The sequence below is a fragment of the Aspergillus homomorphus genome (assembly GCF_003184865.1).
Source record: "Aspergillus homomorphus CBS 101889 unplaced genomic scaffold BO97scaffold_1, whole genome shotgun sequence".
NCBI lineage: Eukaryota > Fungi > Ascomycota > Eurotiomycetes > Eurotiales > Aspergillaceae > Aspergillus > Aspergillus homomorphus.
In genome coordinates, this window is record NW_020291887.1 from 969,317 (window position 1) to 987,478 (window position 18,162).

General features: G+C 52.8%; 7 protein-coding genes across 7 annotated transcripts; 1 reads left to right on the forward strand and 6 right to left on the reverse strand.

The window, feature by feature from the left end:
* Window positions 1–2,333: 2,333 nt before the first annotated feature.
* Window positions 2,334–4,027, reverse strand: BO97DRAFT_467039 (uncharacterized protein; the record flags this gene model as incomplete). The annotated part of the gene is made up of 6 exons (XM_025699608.1): window positions 3,549–4,027; window positions 3,471–3,489; window positions 2,993–3,411; window positions 2,830–2,884; window positions 2,561–2,770; window positions 2,334–2,390 (listed from the first exon to the last, which is right to left on the reverse strand). The coding sequence occupies exons 1-6, from the start codon at window positions 3,878–3,880 to the stop codon at window positions 2,334–2,336; spliced, it is 1,092 nt and encodes a 363-aa protein (XP_025556632.1). The 5' UTR covers window positions 3,881–4,027.
* Window positions 4,028–4,187: 160 nt separating this feature from the next.
* Window positions 4,188–5,186, reverse strand: BO97DRAFT_402047 (uncharacterized protein). Its single transcript, XM_025694400.1, has 2 exons — window positions 4,611–5,186; window positions 4,188–4,551 (listed from the first exon to the last, which is right to left on the reverse strand). The coding sequence occupies exons 1-2, from the start codon at window positions 4,917–4,919 to the stop codon at window positions 4,510–4,512; spliced, it is 351 nt and encodes a 116-aa protein (XP_025556633.1). The 5' UTR covers window positions 4,920–5,186; the 3' UTR covers window positions 4,188–4,509.
* A 177-nt stretch (window positions 5,187–5,363) lies between these two features.
* On the reverse strand, window positions 5,364–7,188 carry BO97DRAFT_447899 (uncharacterized protein; the record flags this gene model as incomplete). The annotated part of the gene is made up of 7 exons (XM_025698814.1): window positions 5,364–6,173; window positions 6,206–6,258; window positions 6,318–6,543; window positions 6,583–6,662; window positions 6,740–6,867; window positions 6,917–7,040; window positions 7,101–7,188. The coding sequence occupies 7 exons, from the start codon at window positions 7,186–7,188 to the stop codon at window positions 5,364–5,366; spliced, it is 1,509 nt and encodes a 502-aa protein (XP_025556634.1).
* A 662-nt stretch (window positions 7,189–7,850) lies between these two features.
* BO97DRAFT_439372 (uncharacterized protein) lies at window positions 7,851–8,748 on the reverse strand (the record flags this gene model as incomplete). The annotated part of the gene is made up of 1 exon (XM_025697978.1): window positions 7,851–8,748. The coding sequence occupies exon 1, from the start codon at window positions 8,577–8,579 to the stop codon at window positions 7,851–7,853; it is 729 nt and encodes a 242-aa protein (XP_025556635.1). The 5' UTR covers window positions 8,580–8,748.
* Window positions 8,749–9,522: 774 nt separating this feature from the next.
* BO97DRAFT_467041 (putative heat shock trehalose synthase) lies at window positions 9,523–11,879 on the reverse strand (the record flags this gene model as incomplete). Its single annotated transcript, XM_025699609.1, has 6 exons — window positions 9,523–10,181; window positions 10,236–10,345; window positions 10,405–10,869; window positions 10,922–11,197; window positions 11,282–11,540; window positions 11,849–11,879. 6 exons carry the CDS (start codon window positions 11,877–11,879, stop codon window positions 9,523–9,525), a joined length of 1,800 nt encoding a protein of 599 aa, XP_025556636.1.
* A 682-nt stretch (window positions 11,880–12,561) lies between these two features.
* Window positions 12,562–14,395, forward strand: BO97DRAFT_380883 (oleate hydratase). Its single transcript, XM_025693226.1, has 2 exons — window positions 12,562–13,145; window positions 13,201–14,395. Exons 1-2 carry the CDS (start codon window positions 12,592–12,594, stop codon window positions 14,267–14,269), a joined length of 1,623 nt encoding a protein of 540 aa, XP_025556637.1. The 5' UTR covers window positions 12,562–12,591; the 3' UTR covers window positions 14,270–14,395.
* A 1,790-nt stretch (window positions 14,396–16,185) lies between these two features.
* On the reverse strand, window positions 16,186–18,085 carry BO97DRAFT_419723 (uncharacterized protein; the record flags this gene model as incomplete). The annotated part of the gene is made up of 4 exons (XM_025696587.1): window positions 16,186–16,539; window positions 17,592–17,768; window positions 17,819–18,022; window positions 18,074–18,085. The coding sequence occupies 4 exons, from the start codon at window positions 18,083–18,085 to the stop codon at window positions 16,186–16,188; spliced, it is 747 nt and encodes a 248-aa protein (XP_025556638.1).
* Window positions 18,086–18,162: the final 77 nt, after the last annotated feature.

Consider the following 18,162-nt stretch of genomic DNA (forward strand, 5'->3'; position numbering starts at 1 on the left):
TGAATTGGGGGAAGATGGCAAACAATCCAGTCGAAGAAGAAAGAAGGGAAGGGGGGGGGGAAAAAAAAGCAGTGAGGCGGCAAGAGACCGACGTCAAGTTTCTATTAAGTAAGGCAAATTGGAAAGGGCCGAACAAACAGTACGGAGTAAAAAAAAAAAAGGTTTTTACACAGAATGACAAGCAGTGGAGGGTGGAGCCGAAAGAAGCAAATCAGCGGGCTTGAGGGTTCCATCCCAGAGGAACAAAGAACATCTGCTTATAGAAAAAATCTTTAGTGGGAGATATCCAAAGAATGATGAACTCCGGAAGAGGGAGGGAGGTACATCGAGGACCGAAAATCTCCACCCTCCTGGCCCATATCATCATGAATTAGATGTGCAACCTCAGTACATCATCCTGCATGTTGTCCTCCAACCCCATCTCACGGATCGTCTTCCCGGGTCCTCCATCGCCTCCATCTCACCCTCGTTCATTCGCCGATCCCTGTATGGACGTTGATCGATCGGGACTACGAAGTACTTTACAAAGTCCGTACTCGGTCGGGGAATACGACACCAGCATTCGGCCAGGTGATCGTAGGCTGGGGAATTTCCATTAGGATATGGAAAGTGCTGATTCGATATATTCTGGCATGGTGCCATCCACCGGGGTTTGGCTGGCATTGTCCTCGTACTTTGCGAGGGAGTCATTCTATGACATAATGTAATGGAAAATCCGCCATCCTGCAGGCCCCGTGACCCGGCCCAAACGGGCGGACCGGCACTCTGGAGTGAAGCCCCTCCTGACCGAACTTCCTTCCGGCACTAGTCAAGTCTTTAGTTAGTAGACCGTGGGTGGTCTAGACAGTCTAGCGTCTAGACAGCTATCCCGCGGCGATTCACGGGGCCAGGAAACTTCCAGTGTCGCCAGGAATTGGGTTTGTCTGTCTTACCCCAGAATCCCCTCCGTACACACTACACAGTACCAATGAGGTATTCCTTACCTACGGGAGAGAAGAGCCTTGGGGCGGGGGCTGATGATCCCGTGATCCATGCGGAGAACAACTAGTGTTTGTCACTCCATTGCCTCTCCCCTCCGCTTCCCCTCTTCGTCTCCAGTTTTGGAACACAGACTCAGGACTGCCACCAACTCTCCTTGCCAGGCTGTCAGATACCATTAAAGCTCCACTCACTGTGCTTACTCAATCAATCCTGCCGTATACCCGTATACCGGATATTACGGCCAGCGAACAGCCGCCATCCCTCAGGAGTCGGGCAGTACGACCCGAATAGCATTCATCCCTGGAATCCTGGATCGAGGAAGTTTGACTGCTAACCTTGAATAATCCTGGCTTAGTCTCGATCGAAGCTCGATGGAACTCTTCCATGCACCACACTTGGCTCCAGTCAGCCGTTCCCCAGAGCTGTCCGCCCCGTCTAGTGCACGGTCTCTCGGAACCACATCCGCACATCGGCCGGAGAGTTCTCTCAATATTGAGTCTAAAGGACTTACCACAATAAAACCAACCCACTAACTACACACCCGTTTTCATCAATTCATTCTTGTGGACAATCCCACTTCATTCTAAGATAGTTCCGCTCCCGAACAACCCCTGACCAACCACCCTTTTTCTTGGTCCGGTCTTGGCCCGTCCCTTGCAGCTGAAGCTGGGCGCAACCCTTCCTAGACAACTCGAAAGATGAACCGACTGCGGTAACCTTCTCTTCCCTATTATGTGGCCAAGCCTCATCGGAAGGACAGATGACCTGGGCTGCGGTACTGCGAGGGGCTGGGAATCGCTGCATTCCCTTCCAAAGTACGTCAGTCGCATCCGCGGGGCCCCTTTCTAGAACTTTTCCACAGGGGCCATGCATGACAATGAGGCTGGGGAATGACGCTGCATCCTACTTTCCTTCCTGGGACGCGTTGCCAAGAAGGATCCCCGGGCTATGGGAGCCGCCCAGACGCGCCCCCACCCCGCTATTGGCGCAGTTCATCTTAGGGGATTATGGTCCCATTCTCGTGGGTCGCTGCTTCGGCGGCGGCTATCCTAGCCTGTGCTCTCACCCTACCCAGGTCAGATGAGGAGTCGTTTCGCTTCTCCGACCGTGTGTGACACGCCTCCCTCAATCATGCCAGCGTGGCACCACCAATTTAAGCGAGATTGTTGTCCAACGATCGCGTCCCAACGTGGCCATGAACTTGGTTGGAGTGGTACAATCCATTGCACTCCCTTCATAGGGAGGCTTTGTCGGAAATACTCGGGTTCAGAAGCTGCATCCATCCATTAGGCAAATTACTTACTTGCTGATATCCAGGTTGTGACTTCGCCCGATGCGCACCTTTTCATAGATCACAGATGACGTGTGCAAAGCAGCGTTAGAAGCGGAGAAGTAAGGCTCATATTCAACTAATTTTGATTCATAGGTTAAAGTACAGTATAGAGTAAGGTGGCACAAATCAGCCTCACTCTAAGCGAATAAGCCGCTTATTCTAGCAAGTGACGCTAATCTTATTCTCTTCCGCCCCGACTTTCGACCCTGCGATGCGACTGACTCTATGCCCCCAGAGAGGCCATACCCGCCCCAGAAGGCCTTCCGTCGTCATGGCTTTCGCACCAAAAGCAATAAAGCCGCCCGCCAAAGACAGAACACCGCTGAAAATAGAGGCTTGCAGGAAGCCTCCATAATGATCGAATAGTGCCCCGATCAAGGCGGCGACGGAGCTAGCAGCGATTCCCATTCCCAAGTACGTTCCACTATCCCGTGCGTCCTTTACGCAGAGCGTCAACTCCGCGGTCGCTCCGAGATGATTGTGCCCGATGCAAACCCAATAGCCATGGCATATACCACCAGTCCGGCCGTTGATTCCGCTGTGGCCATACACAGGCCGACCACACCCGTGCTGATATCTCCCAGAGCGAACATGTTCAGTCATCCGTAGTTATCGGCCAGGATCCCAGGGATAATGCGTCCGAAGGTGGCGGCGGCGTTGAGGATCGCCAGCAAGTACGAATCCAATGTCGCATCCATGCCTCGGGTCACTGCATAGGTAGGCAGATAGAGCAAAGGCTTGGAGAGGCCCACGAACATGAAGAAGAAGGCGGCGATGATGAGGTCGAACTGGGCCTGAGTGAAGGCTTCCGGAATGAAGAACGACGTCGTGCGCGGAGGCAGGCGAGGCTTGACAACCGTACATGCGAACGCCATCATGGGTACAACCACAAAGCCCATGATATGAACTGACCATTCAAGTCTAAGCGAGGAGCTGTTCAGCATTTTCGACACGGCAAATGGGGAAACAACGCCACCAATGGACGAGCCGGACACGATCAGCCCGAGCGCCGCCGCTTTGTTCTTGTCAAAGTACTGCGACACGACTGCAAAGGCCGGGAGCTGGAGAAAGGCCATCGCGGTGCCTAGAAGGACCCCCTAGGCCAACATGAACTGCCAATACTTCGAGCAGAGACTGGTCATTATCATGGCAAGACGTAGACGACTGCAGCTGGCCTGGTAACCTAGTTCGACAATGAGCTTACACACAGCCAGGGCTATTGGGCCGAACTTACTCATGCCCCATATTGGTCAAACAACGGGCCCCAAGTCCACCTGCTGCAATTTGAAGGAATGTGCACAGTGACCCGATCCAGGAGATTTTACTGGATGATCCTGCGCGCAGCTGATTGGCGACGTAGTATTCCTGAAACACACCGAACGAATTCGCAAAACCAAGACAAGAGAAGATTGTGCATGCGCCGCCGGCTGCGACGAGCCACGCTTGAAGACCTCCGTCTGGGGCTGCATCGTGTTCAGGAGATGTGGGCTCTGGTTTCGCCCCGCCCGGATCGGAGGGACGTATCGTCGCCGTTGACTGGGCGTGGGGGGATACGGTGACACCCATGATTTGAAACTTGGGTTGTACGGTTGATAAACCAATCGAGGATTATTCGTAGGCTCTTTGGTTGACGCATGGGGTGAGACAGTGCCATGATCCCAGCTCTCTTATACACTAACTTGACTACACCACTGCTACCAGCCCGTGGCGGAGATAGCCGTAGGGCTGACGGGGAGACGTGGTGATCGGTCGAGAAATGGTAGTCCGTTCGGACCAACAACGCAGTAGTCTCTATGGCTTGATAAGAGCTACCCAAAGGAGCTATCTATTTGGTTACTTACAAAAAACTATGTAGGAACTAATGCTTGGTATGATCAACATCATCAGCAATACCCCCCTTCAATTCGATTTGCTTCTACAGGGAATGTACTGTACGTGATGCCGTGGAGTATAGCACATTGCATGAAGTTATGCTATCGGAAAATAGCAGGATACCTCAAATTTAGCAAGAAAACTATCTTCGGAAAGACCAATTGCGTCCAACTGGTCTGTCTGGCCTTATGGCGATATCCATAGATCTCACGGCATATCGCCCGTCACGTCCCGAGCACAATCCCGGCCGCATGACTCGGACTCGCCTTGACTCTATGCGAGCACCACAATGTCTTCCACAATATCTGTCAGTTTGTGACTGATTAGCCATGATCGGACCCGCACGTCGACATCGAAGACCAGCCCTGTAGGTCCATCGGAGAACTCTCCCCTCCTTCTTAACCCCGCGCTGACACCGACCAACAGCTCTTGCTCTCTCTGCAGACGGCGAAAGACCAAATGTGATCGCCAAGCACCCTGTAGTAACTGCGTGCCCTCGAAGAATGAGTCTACTTGCGGATCTGATACTTCCGAGGTTTCTCAGCCTTTGCGGCCTGCGTCCGGGGCCACAATCATCCTGAAGACTGCGGGTTGGTGTTGAGCTTGGGGTTGGCAATGTCGGTGGTGGTGTTGCGGAATCTGGGACATATGGGTGCGGGAGTGAGGGTGTTGGGATGGTAGCTGAGTCGATGGGGGATTGTTGGATTTGGATCTTATGGCGAGTTCTTGCCATTCTTCTTGGAATGTTGGGTTGGCTTTTGTGGTTTCCGTTGCTGATTTGGCTCTGGGCACTAGGCTTCTGATGCTACCTTTGGGTTTGAGGATGCGTAGCGGTCTGCTGGGTGGATGTTGGATGAGGAGATGATGCAAAGGGGCGGGGGGCTTTGTGGTAGAGACATTCGGTTCGGTTGCTTTTTGTTGGAGTATATGTGGGTGTGGGAGGCGGTCTGTCAATTTTATTTCTTCGAAGAGCTTTACTCTATCTTGTACATACATGCGGTGTTGGACGCTTTAATTGGATTAATTTGTATAGTTGTCATGTACTTCCTGGTCAAACTGAGGCCAAGCCCACGAGTCATAGGGCAGTATCTGGATCTTATTACTGCTTGTAGAATGCGAGCTTCGACTCCTTCAGCGCAGCGGGATATAGGGCAGGTGAGGAAGGATTCTCGATCTGCTACCCTGGCGGAAAAGGCCACCGCTGCGCGGCTCCTTCGGCGGGAGTCTCTTCGCTCATAGCCTCCACATACATGTCGAAGAGGTATTTGTTCAACTTGTTGGTCGATTCCCACTGCTCAAGCGGGACCCAGCCGCTGTCATCGGTGCCAAGCTGGTCCTTTACAATATCCCGCGAATACCTGCTGTCATGATAAAGCCGGACCTGCTCGGTGTGCCTTCTAAGTTCCTCTTCATTAAATGCAACAGGACAACTGCCGGGAAGCCCCAGCAGCACCCAATCTTGAGAAAGCCGTATCAGGGAGTTTCGTAGTGGAACCATGGAGCCACTGGAAGGAAGCTGGCAACAAGTGAAAGGCTCCCACAGTCGGCGATCTAGTCTCATCGCGTTGTAGACAGGCTTGTTGTATACAAGGCATGACATCTCGTAGTACTTAGATTGAACCGCCAATGTTTGTGCCTTCCTGGCCGCTTCCTTTTGCGTAGCGTCCAGCTCTTCATAGTTATCCGGAAGAGCGGGGATTTCAGTTCCAGGACTGTAGTCTTTTGGTGGCCGCAGAAACTCGGGGAAGTGTGCCTGTATAAAGAGAGGAGAGGCTTGCGCGGACTGCCAATCAATCACGCCTTCAATCAAGGCCCGGTGTTCCGCGGATACGTAGATGTTTCCGAGATGCAAGTCTGTATGCCAGATGATTGACCCTGCCGCCTTCACCACATGTGGATTGTGTGTTAGGGCCGGTAGAATCAGTAGCGCCTTCTGCAAGAGCTCACTGTACTCGTCCACGGACTGATCATCAGAGTATCGCTTCAGCTGGTCTGCACTTCATCTCTATTTCTCGCAACGAGAGCTAGCTCTCGGCGTGCTGCACAGAGTGCAAATTCCAGAGTCGAAGTCCCTAAACGATGCCAGTCAGAAGGCGGGGCGTCCAGTGAAAGAAAAAAAAAAAGAGCTTACACGGCCCAATATCTGAACTGGGAATCTCAGCGGAGGTACTATAGGCTCGGTTGCAAGATGGTCCGATGCAGAACATCCCAGTGGGGTCCAAGTCTGAGAAAAGAGAATAATGACGATATCCAGACAGCAAGGAATCCCGCAGGAAGAGGCTCCCGTATGCTGGGAATCTACAGCTCTCAAGCTCCTTCTCCATTTGCAGGATCCTGTCAATCAACTTATAACGTTCCTAAGTGTTCATCCTCCCCCATTCTTCTGTGAGCGCGACCCCAAGGATCTTTTCCATGAGGATATATTCCGCACCCACCGGGTTTGTCGGATCTGAACACCAGACATAGACCTCTGGGACTCGAGTTGATAGACGGGTCCGCACTAGACAACAGAGTGAGTATGTGGAGACCGAGGGAGTTTCGTCGAGAACATACAGAACTGTAATGTCGCTACTTCAGAGGCTGTCGTCAGTAGGGGCGTCCCAGAATTCGGACAAGGGATCTTTGCTATTACTTCGTTGCCGTCGTTCATCGTGAGAAGGAAGGCTTTTGTTGAAATTCCCCTCCAACTTGACGATGCGCACGCATTTTGTTGCCGGGCTGAAGAGAGACGTGGCTAGAGCGCAAAGACTGTTGACGTCGAACTTCACGAAAGGCTGCTCGAGGTGATGCGTTTCGTTCGTCAACCATCTGCCGGAGGTGTATCTGAATAGATCGTCTCGGTTGTCCAACGGCTCTGCATGCCATCAGCTGCTCGTGCCAATGGTCGAGGAAGGCCTAGAATGGGTCGACAGACCGATAGTCTCTACCATCGGCTTGTTGTTTTGTACTGTTTGGAAGGTACGGTTCAGGTTCACGAAGAAACCCTGGACGACGCCAGTCATCCTTGTACGGATATGGCGATGCAGCAAGGCACGAGAGAATGGTGTCTTCAACATTATCCGCGGGGATTCGAGGTAAGGCCAGCGTTGGATAGGATGATGATGATGATGATGGATGATAAACGCCTCAGTATAACATGTAGCCGCAAGCTAACTGAGTTGGGAGGCACATTCTTGAGTGACAGTCACGTAGTTACTGTTGGACTGCATATCTTGATAACAAGGCTGTTCGTCCCGTGAGCCATTCCAGCCCGACTGGGGATGCTGCTTTGATCGCCCGGCGGTCTTTATAGAAAGAGAGTCTCACAGACGGTGGATTTTCCCTTGAGGCCGGCACAGATTGCTGGGATTGTCGAGTTGGTGGAGGATGTCGGTGCATTGAGAATTTTGAGACGGATATTCCGGGGTAGGAGAGGTTTCAATATGGTCTGGTGTTCCATATGCATTTTTGGTGGGGGGAAGGAAGTTATAGCACGGTGTGAATCTCTGAATTATGTCCTGTACGGTAGTGATTCGACCCATGGCAATCAGAACATAAACAATGCGAATATGCCAACCAGACTGTACCCACTCTCTTTCCTCAATGGTAACTTCCTCAGCCTTCAATCTCATCCCCAACACAAAACCCCCCCCCTCCACACATGAACCCATAACCAAACGCAACTCTACAAATCAACCGCCATCTCCCCGGCCTCCTCCGCAACACGCACACTATCCAACTCCTCCGTCCGCAACACACTAACCAAATAATTCTCCCCGTCCACCCCAGTAGCATGCACCACCACATCCTCCCCGAACCCGCAATCCTTCTCATACGGCGCCGCCTGCACATACATCGCATACTCTCGGCCTTGCCCCTCGCCCACCAATAACGCTTGCTCCGCGCACTCCCTCGCCGCCTGGTACGCCAAAAACACATCCAGCACGCTCAGCCTCGGATGGTCGTCATCGGCCGAGACGGTCGTCTGCACGACGTAGTACAGGTGCAGGGGCACCCGGCCGTCGCCCAGGGCCAGCGTCAGGTGTTTCGTGTTCGGGGTTGTTTGGATGCAGACGCGGAAGGTCGTGCCGTCGGGTGTTTGGGCGAGGATGGCGAGGCCGGGGATGTTGGTGTTGTTGGCTGGGGGAGATGCTTCGGGCGTGTTTGAGCTGGAGCTGGAGCTATAGCGGGACTCGTACCGCTCAAAGAACTCCCGCTCGTACCCCGCGTCGAAGAGGCAGCTGTTTGCGGCGGCTTTGGCGGTGTCGAGGGAGAGGTAGGTCCCCAGGATGCGGGTTCGGCCTGTGAGGTTGTTGGTGGGGTCTTTGGCGATTGCGGTGATGAGCAGGATCAGGTGGTAGAGTTTGTCTTCTGGGGGGGAGGGCGGTGGTGTGTTGCTTGTATTGGGCTTCATTTTGGGATTTCGGTGCTGATTTCTGTGTTGGTTGGGTTGTCAGAGGGTGGGATGGTAGAAAAGAGGCAGTGGAATTGATATCAAGAACAGTGGTCTTTGATTGAGCCTGAGGCAAAAGTCGTACGCTACTGTGGCTTATATCATGGCGATCATGTTATTCTCAGTTACCTTGGGTGCGATTGAGATCTTGCAGTGGTATCGAAGTATCAAATATCACGCATATACCCCCCACCCCCTCGTTCGAGAATCTCGGCCGAATTTTCGCTCAACACGAGCGTTCGACTAAGAATCCAGCATCTCATGTGAAAGCCTTCTATCAAACCGCAAATCGGTACGAGTGCTATTACGTACTGAGTGACGAAACTGGGCCAGGGGATAAGGCATCATGCCACTAAGACAGCCCGGAACATAGAGCCAGCCTCTAACCACTGATTTAAACTCAACAGCATAGTAAAGCCCAGGATCTGTAAAGAACTTCTCGGGGCCGACACTCGGCGATCGATCGGTCTCAAAAGGCCAGAGTCTAGAACGGCGATCGCTTCCAAGCGAACCACTCTGCCGTCTCACCGAAGCTTGACTCCGCCTTTGTCCGTGGTTCGGCACAGGCGCCGAGAGATGCTATCTCGGGCGAGAAGGAGCTCGAGTCAGCAATGCCAATGATTTGCTCGCCATTGTTCGTGAAACAAAGAACTTTGCGGGGTAGCTTCGAGCTAATGAGGTCATGCGATTCATGCCCCGCAGGTTGCACCACTTAGGGAGTTCGCTGTTTACGGAGTTGGGTTGTTCTCAGATTTCAGGGTTCTGTGGTTTGATGACCTAGAAAGCAAAGTGTATCAGGAATACATTCGAGTTCCAAGTTAACAGATACCATACCAAAACAGCTCTGGCGTCAAATAGTGTTGTAGAGGGAAAACGAAAAGTCCCTCATCTTAACTCAGCAAAGCTACTCTACCAGCCGTGCCAACCGCGCAATATCCTCACCATTAGGACGATAGTCCAGCCCCCGAGACACCTGGGATGCGAGGTAAAACCAGCAAGCAGCATTACCCACCGTTGTCAAGCAATCAGGCAACCCGCGGCTCAAGTTTGCTTGCGCATGTACTCCTTTGTCGGTGAAAAGACGATACAGATGCTGCACGATCGTGTCTAGGTCCAACCCATCCACCACAAACAGATTCTTCCTTATTTCCTCCTCCTCCAAAGCCATAAGCCGCCCTCCTTCAGTGGTGGTGATCACCGGCCGCTGTTTCTGGAGAGCCCAGAGCAGGACCTCGGGAATGCCCTGGCAGACCGACAGTTGAACGACCGCGCGGGCGTTCGAGAGCAAGGTATTCCACATTTGGTCCTGCGGGCCAATCTGGACTACGCACACTTGGGCCGCGAATTGCTTTTTCAGGGTCGTGTCGATGTGGGTGTGGAGACGATCATATAGGGGATCGCTTTCAGGGCTGCGAGATGGCCCGTGGTGGCAGATGAGAAGCTTGGGAAGCGGCAAGTCAGGGCTTTGCTGGGTGCAAATGGTGCAGAACTCGTCGTAGGCGTCGAGCAGGACAAGACTTCCGTCTCCGGGGCGCAGCTGGCTTAGGCTCAGGATATATTGCTCTGTGTGATTCTGATTTCAGTATGACACTCAATAACCTACCAAAGCAAGCTTACCATTCGGATACTTGATTACTGGGGTTCTAAAGGTCCTGCATAGGGAGTTGAACTCTTGTCCGTAGAAGGTCAGGTCGGCGTCTGTCAGATGCTTGTTCAAGCCGTCGAGCCTGATTTCATGTCAGTATACATTCGCATGGAGGACCTATGATGCCACGGGCATAGTTACTGATCGGTAGATGTAGAGATACGACCGACGCGTTCCTCTGGCATGATAGATGGGGTGAATGCGCGTGGCAGAGGTGTAATCAAGGTATCGACGTGCTGTAATCGGGTCTGGACGAATTGCCACGCCCGTGCCTGCGGACGTGTGATATGCTCCAAGATGTCCGGTGGCGCGTGCAATCTGTTCTCAAAGATGACAGGACGATCATGATCATGCTGCTTAGCTAGAAGCGCCAGTGTCAGCAGCGGGGCACTGTCGATGATCACCACATCAGCTCCTCCCTGCTGGCGCGCACGCAAGGGTCCATTCTCCTGGAGCCAGTATCGACTTGCGTTCTCGTACGCGAACTCCAGGATTTGGAGCTGGTCCTCCATGTCCAGGTGCACGTCTGTTCCGGCTAAACCCTCCATGATATCCTCCATCTTGCGGATCACCTGGAGGGTATTCGGGCGCGGCTTCGGGACATACCTGGCGACGTTCGTGATTCAGACTTGTTTTTAGGTAGAAACTCAAGGCCTACCACTTCATATCCACCCCCAGAATATGACTGAGACGCAGCAAAGCATGCCTGGTATGCACGTCGGGTTTCCCCTGACACGTCATGCTGAAAAAGGCAATCTTCACCTTCCTCTCCACGAGATCCTCGGCGAATCCTTTGGCCCTCTCCCACAGTTCAGCGCTGACCGTCCTCTGATAGTCGTCCTCTTCCGCGAAGCGTATACGGAAACTCTTATCGACGTCCACCATCCCATTGGCATAAATCTGATTGTGGATCAGATGTCCGACTCCAAACGCCCTATCTCTCACGAATCGACGAGTCAGCTATATCCCACTCTCTTCCTTGCTTCTTCCGTTCTTTTATCCGGCGAAGCCAGCTCACCTCAAGCATTTCCTTGCCATAGAATCCGCTTGCTCGTCCGGCGTCTTCCGCTTCCAGCTCGCAAAGATCGAGAGGTCCCCGGCCTCGTCCGGCTGCCGGGTATGACTTTTGTACTCCGGCACCAAGGGCAGCGTATCCAGCTCCCGCCAGAGCCGTGAGCACAAGCATGGACACATCCGCACCAGACCTTCGGGTAGGCCGACCGCGACGAACTTTTCTCGGTGCTTTTCACCGTATCGGCGCAAATGGGCTAGTAGCTCTCCGATCGAATGGGCAGACACAGAGTGGTCTTGAACGGGGAGTGGATACGTAAAGAAGTCGACCAGCTGTGTCGCGTTGCGGATGGCGATCGCGATGGTTGCTGTTATTGCTTTCGACTCATTATGGGTTAGGGCTGGCTCCGAGAACCCAGCGTAGGTTAGCTATGATTTCGTAGAGTAAATAGATTTGTTAGTGTTTCAGTTAGGAAGAACCATTATATTTTTGCGAGGCGTCACAGCCATACTTGTGCAGGTTGTCCACACCATGAATTGCTGACTGTCCGGGTCGAGATATCATGGTCATTACTCTCAGAACTAGACTCTGTGGTTCGCGACATATTGTTCGATATAGATGTCTGCAGGTTTCTATCTCATTTGTGACCTAAAGTGAGTTCAACTGTTGTTTGGGTATCGACTTGAGAGCCTTAGCTTCATGATTTACAGCTAGCATAAAGACGCAAGCTTATATTTCATGGTAAAGTTCTGAATCTCTTGGCGTACGTATAATGACGGTCGATATTTCCGAAGATCGAGTGCTTCTCAAGCCAGGCCACCCCATTCGATTTGTGTCATGGAGAAATGAACCCATGGTCCGACTGCTGCTGACACTTGGGGTTTGGAGGTACAAGCCGTCTGGGCCGTGCCTGCTGGGGTTGTCGGCTCCGACCATACGAGCATACGAGCTCCACCAAAGAAGGTACTGCTAGAGCAAATACTGGAACCCCAAGAATTGTACGATGACGAAATGGAACCAGGCTGGGCTTGCAGCCCTCGTAAAATTGACTTCCGAGGTATTCCACCGTCTGTAGAGGTCCGGATGGCAAGATGGCTGCACCAGGCTGGGACCACATGATTAAGAGGCTTGAAGCTCTGCTGGAGGTGGTACACACCATGAAATCATTGCGTATCCCTTTACCATTGCATCGTATGATTGATACTCAGCCAACTCGAAAGGTTGTTCCGAGTCAGATAAAAAGGCAGAGTCACTCGGGAACTATGTCACTGATAAAATCATCGTGACTGTGTTTGTTCGCACCAACAATATCCACAATGGACCCCAAATCTGACGTCTTCAGGCAAGACCCGCGCAATATTCAGGCCTGGCTAGTTGGCCATGGACTCGCCTCGCTGGTGGCTGCGGTGTATCTGATCCGTGAGGGCAACATCCCCGGTGTCAACATCCACATATTCGATCTGCACCCCGATCGAGGCGGAGAGATGGTCGTTTCCGGCAACGCAGACGAAGGATACTCGCTTCCATTCTACTGCCTGCCATATCTCCACGGGGAAGGAGTGAAGGAACTGCTGGATCTGGTGCCGGACATCAAACATCCTGGCAAAACTCTCGCCGACGACGTGCGTGAGTTCCGATTCCAGCTTCCACGGGCCCAGAAACACGCTGGCCCCCGAGCTGTAAGCGTCGATGCATCGGGCAATCAAGCAGTGCTCACCAAAGGAAAAGGCATCCAACTGGGTCTAAAGGATAGGATGGAAGTGATCAAGTTTATCGTGAGCCCCGAACAACCGCTGCACGCCAAGCGCATCGACGAAGTCTTTGAGAAGCCATTCTTCGACACCGGGTTCTGGTCCCTCTGGTCCACCACGTGAGCATTTCTCTCTCTCGTCGAAACTCTGAAATCGAAAACTGATCAAACCCAGGTTCTCGTTCCAACCGTGGCATAGCGCAGCGGAATTCTGGCGTCACCTGCGCAAATACCTGGAGGAGATCCAGACGCTGCACGAGGTGGACAAGTGTACGCAGACACGCTTCAACCTCTTCGAATCGCTCGTTCTCCCAATCACCGCATTCCTGAAACACGAGCAGGTCGACTTCCGCTACCACGCCGAGGTCAAAGACATCAAGTTCTACCCTGACAGCGACCCGACGACCGTCTCAGAGATCGCGGTGACAGAGGATGAGCGCGACCACCTGATCGATCTGGATCCGCAGGATCTCTGCCTGATCGACATCGGCTTCTCGCGCTCGGGCGCCGTGATGGGGAGCAACGAACGGGCGCCGCCCTTCCTTTCCTCCAACTGGGAGGACTCGCTCCTCCGCGAATGGCGCCTGTGGCAGACGCTGGCCGACAAGTCGCCCAAATTCGGCTCCCCGACGACCTTCCTCTCGCGTCCGCTCGAGTCCGGCCTCGAGACCTTCACGACCACCATCCGTGGTCCCGCCTTCATGAACCTCTACGACAAACTCACGCACGATCAAACCGGCACCGGTACCCTGCTCTCGTTGGCGCAGAGCAACTGGGCGCTCACGCTCAGCGTCCCGCACCAGGCCCTCTTCGCGTCGCAGCCAGACAACGTCACCGTGCTGTGCGGCTCTGCCCTGCGCCCGGCGGAGGAAGGAAACTTCGTGAAGAAACCCATGTTCGCCTGCTCCGGCCGCGAGATCTTCGCCGAGGTTCTGGCCCACCTGCGCTTTCCGGCTGAGCCGATCCTCGAGGACTCCGCCACTATCCCCTGCGGCATGCCCCTGGGCACCGCGCCGTTCTTGACCCGTGGGCCTGCCGACCGTCCGCTCGTCATCCCCCGTGATACCACCAATGTGGCGCTCCTGGGCCAGTTCGCTGAGCTGCCGGATGGAGACACGACGATGAGTCTGGATTATAGCGTGCGCACGGCGCAGGTGGCTGTCGCCAAGTTGTTGGGGCTGTCCAGGCAGCCCGTGTCCGTTAAGAAGAATCTCTTGCTTGAGGTCTTGGATCTGTTGATTTAAATTCGGCGTGCCTGCATTACTTCGCTGTTGATGGTGTTTGGTACTGATATACGTGTGTCTATTCCGGTATAGTCGGTTTCCATGCTGCGCGGGGGAAAAAGCCTGCACTTTAAGTTTTATCAAGCCGGGATAAGAAATGATATTGTTCTACTAGTATTACCAGTTTGATTGCTACTAGTATTCCAGTGCCATAGGTCCTATATAGATCGACAGTATGATCACGAGAATGACCGAGCTAGAAGTCCATGATGGCTCCAGGGGAGGAGCGCAACAGGATTCATTAACACGATGACGATACAGGAAAGCCATTGTAAGTGTCTGATCTGACCAATTTTGGGAAGATGCCAGATTCATGGGACATGTTTCCTTTACGTATAACAAGCTTTATCTCCTTTACCTCCAAGCGTCAAGAAAAAAAAGCAAGAGAAAGCCCAGCACCGCAAGGTAAGACACAGGAAGTGGAATAGCTACTTTCATTCCCCCAATCCCCTATACCCCTGCTCTTGCAGCCACAGATATATGCAGGCCTCATTGACACTGAAGAGAGCCCATGTGTATTACTTCTTTCGACTCCGTTATACCTGAGCATCGATTGGCGGTTGTTGGGCCATACCCCGTCTTATTCTGATGACCCATAGTGCAACTTTCTTGGTGCTTTCGGGTGATTAGCTGAAAGAGAGAAATCTCGTTCAATGACTGGCGTTTCAATCTCACAATTCCCTTGTTTTCGGGTTTCCGGGGCGCAGGGCTAGTCGATCGTAAGAATAGACGACAATTGACGGGTGAGACCGAGAGTCCACAGCTAGGTACCGTTTTCACCCCCGTATGGCTGTATCACATAGACGCTCGCCGTACTTTCGCTGCAACACACGATATCTCTGGAATCTGGGTTTCCAGAACCACCCGACAGTCGATCGTCGCAAACAGACGCGCGAATTATGTAGGTACTGAACAGTCGAAAAGTGCGTTCCGCCCCGAGAATATGAATATGCCTGGTAATCCTTGGAAACGAAGTAGAATTGCCCACATTACAGAAAATGGATTTCGAGTTGCGGCACTCGGACTGCATCTATTTCTCTTGGAGGTCTAAATCAACATTTTATGGATGGCATGCGGACCTGTTTCATATGAAGGCAAGCTCATCGTCTCGTGCGAGGAGCGGGACACAAGCAAAACCCAAGACCCATCTGTTCTCAGCGCTGCAACGCCACTGATTTTCAGCAAGCCTGTTCCGGACAGACGACCCAGGTGCCCTCTTTTGAATTCCGCATGGTTGCAAAGCACGCCTTTGCGAATTCTCTTGTGCCATAGTACAGAATAAAGAAATATGTTTTGTCCGTCTTTGGCAAGGAGCGAGGAGGAATAGAGCTTCCTGTATGATTTAAAGTTTGCCTCTTATCTCGCTTGCCGTTCCTACAAAATTACATAAGGATTAGGTCAAGTCTCCATTTATGATGCATTTGTAACAGCCGTATTCGACATTGTTGGCTGGAATTTGTTTCAAGTTAACTGCGCCTAGAGAGGTATGCATCTACCAGGGGTAACAGACTTCCAGGGAGTGTTAGAATTGCCTGAGCATAGAGAACGAGCGGAGCCTGGAATGGGTGTCGCAGGGTCTACCGGGGAGATCTGCTCGCTCAACATGTACGTGTCGGGATTCAGCATCTTACGAGGTAGAAGTCTCTATCCCGGTACTCAAGTCGAGAGTCTTCGGGGTCGTACAGGGTTCGCTCCGAGGGTGATTTCCCATCGCCATTGCCCGCCTGGCTCTCCTGATCTCCTCTAGCAGTGTAACCCAACCACTTTGCACTGAGACTGGTAAAGAAATAACAAAAGGAGATCGCAGGCGCGCGCGCCCTGAGGGGCCGTCGCTACCACCAGCAAGCACCACAGCAAAGACAACAGTCAACCAATATTCAGGCGTTGAACGGGCCGGGAAGGTTGCGAATCAGCCACTCAAGAGTATCCAGGACAATTGCAAGCATCGCCGGGATCTCGGTATACGCATCTGCAGCTGACCCGCGCTCACGGGCACACTCTCTGGAATTATCCAGCAGGCGGATTAAACGGATGAGCACAGTCCACTCGCCATTATCATCGACGGTCAGCAAAAGGTCGTGACGGGTGAAGGGAGCGGGGAGAGAGAAGTGCTGCTCAAGCAGCGCGTGCAGGCCGCCGCGGAGAGGGGGGCGGGCCAGGATGCGACGAATGTCGGCCTCACGACGGATCTGAGCCTCGTGGTCACTGAGCCAGAAGTGGTCCACCGGTTGCTAGAAGAGATTGCCAACACAACCTCCGCGATAGATCGAGGGTTCTGCCGTTTACTGGCCGTTGGGCACCGCCGCTGGATGCTCATGCACCAGGGGTTGTTGGCTAGTAAATGAGGACCTACTAGACGACCACTTGAACAAATGTAAGCGTTCCCTTCTTCTTGGCTAACACACAGGGCTTTTTGAGCATGTCTATGGGCGAGCACGGTTTGATTCGTCAGTTGCATGGACGTGCCAGAGCTAGTCTGAAATCACAGTCTGGAGGTCCATCGGGAACAGCAGAACAAGAGCAGTGAGACCTTAGACCAGTGGGGACGTTGTGACACGCGGAACTGCCAAAAGCACTGAGCGGCTCAATGCAGCGAGCGTAGGGTAACTGGTATAGCAGTACTGTATCTAGTCCAGAAAGAAGAGAGGTAGAACGTGCTACCAGGGGCTCTCTCTCTTTGTCAAAGATGTCCAAAGATTTACCTGCCGAATTTGAAGACATTATGGCGAAGGCCTGAAACAAAGTAGCCGAGGCTTGCAAAGTGCATCAGTCACACACCACTCCGCGAAGGAATAATCATCGACCGTGTGCAAACAGTTGCTGCACCTCTACCCAATCCCTTCACTGATACAGTCGCGGAACGCCCGCTCGAAGGCCGTACTTTTGTCTAGATCTTGCAAGTAGTATGATTGGAACGTGTTGGACGAGGTAACTTGATGGCAGAGCTCGACGGATGTTGGAGGTTATCCGTTGAGGATGGCCCAGTCACACATGCGTTGAATGTGTCGTCGATGCGTCTAAAGCCAACCCACCCAGCATCGCCCATATTTCCTGTGCACAAACACTGCGCATCCCTGCCTATCAGATTCTCACCATGCCGTAGAGCAAGACCGAGCTTTTCCGCATCCTCTTGCCAATCTACTGCGGCGACCACCCGTGCGCGCGGATGCCCGGCGCGCTCATTCGTTCGCTTCAGGTGGATTGACATTTATCTAGCGCAGGCGATCCGAAAAGACTCATGCTTCGTGGTAGGCATAAAACCGATTTCAAGAGGTGCTGTCACCGTGCGCCCTGCGAAGAAGGCTGTATGTTGCAGCTTGACGCGATGCCGGACCTTTTGCAGGCATTCTATGTCGTTAATCCGGCGGGGGCTGGGTGATTCCAGGCTTCCAAATCGGAGGAGTCCCATGACTCTGTAAGTCCTGGTATTATTCCTAGGACCCAGGATTCCAATCGTAGCCTAGTAATCAAGTCAGTGTCTATACCAGTCGGAATCCCAGGTAAACGTACTTTCTTACAGGTCCGATTGCGCTTGGAACACTGCTGGCACGCGACGGATGCAACAACGTCGTGGACGCAACGAGGCTTGAATGATTCCAAATGCATTGGATCGTAATCCTTGCTACTGGTCCTCAGGCGGTGCATACAAAAGAAGACACGGGGATGGATGGGCACATCGCGCAAGAGCAACGGCGATGAATACGAGGAGGCATCCTAACGAAAATCAACGAGAGAAGGGCAAGACGAACGAAAGTTCGATTGTACCTGCAACGACATACCCAAGATGAAACCAACAAACGGCAATCAACAAACGGCACTCCCAGAGGATAAAAATCAGGAGCCAGATCATCATA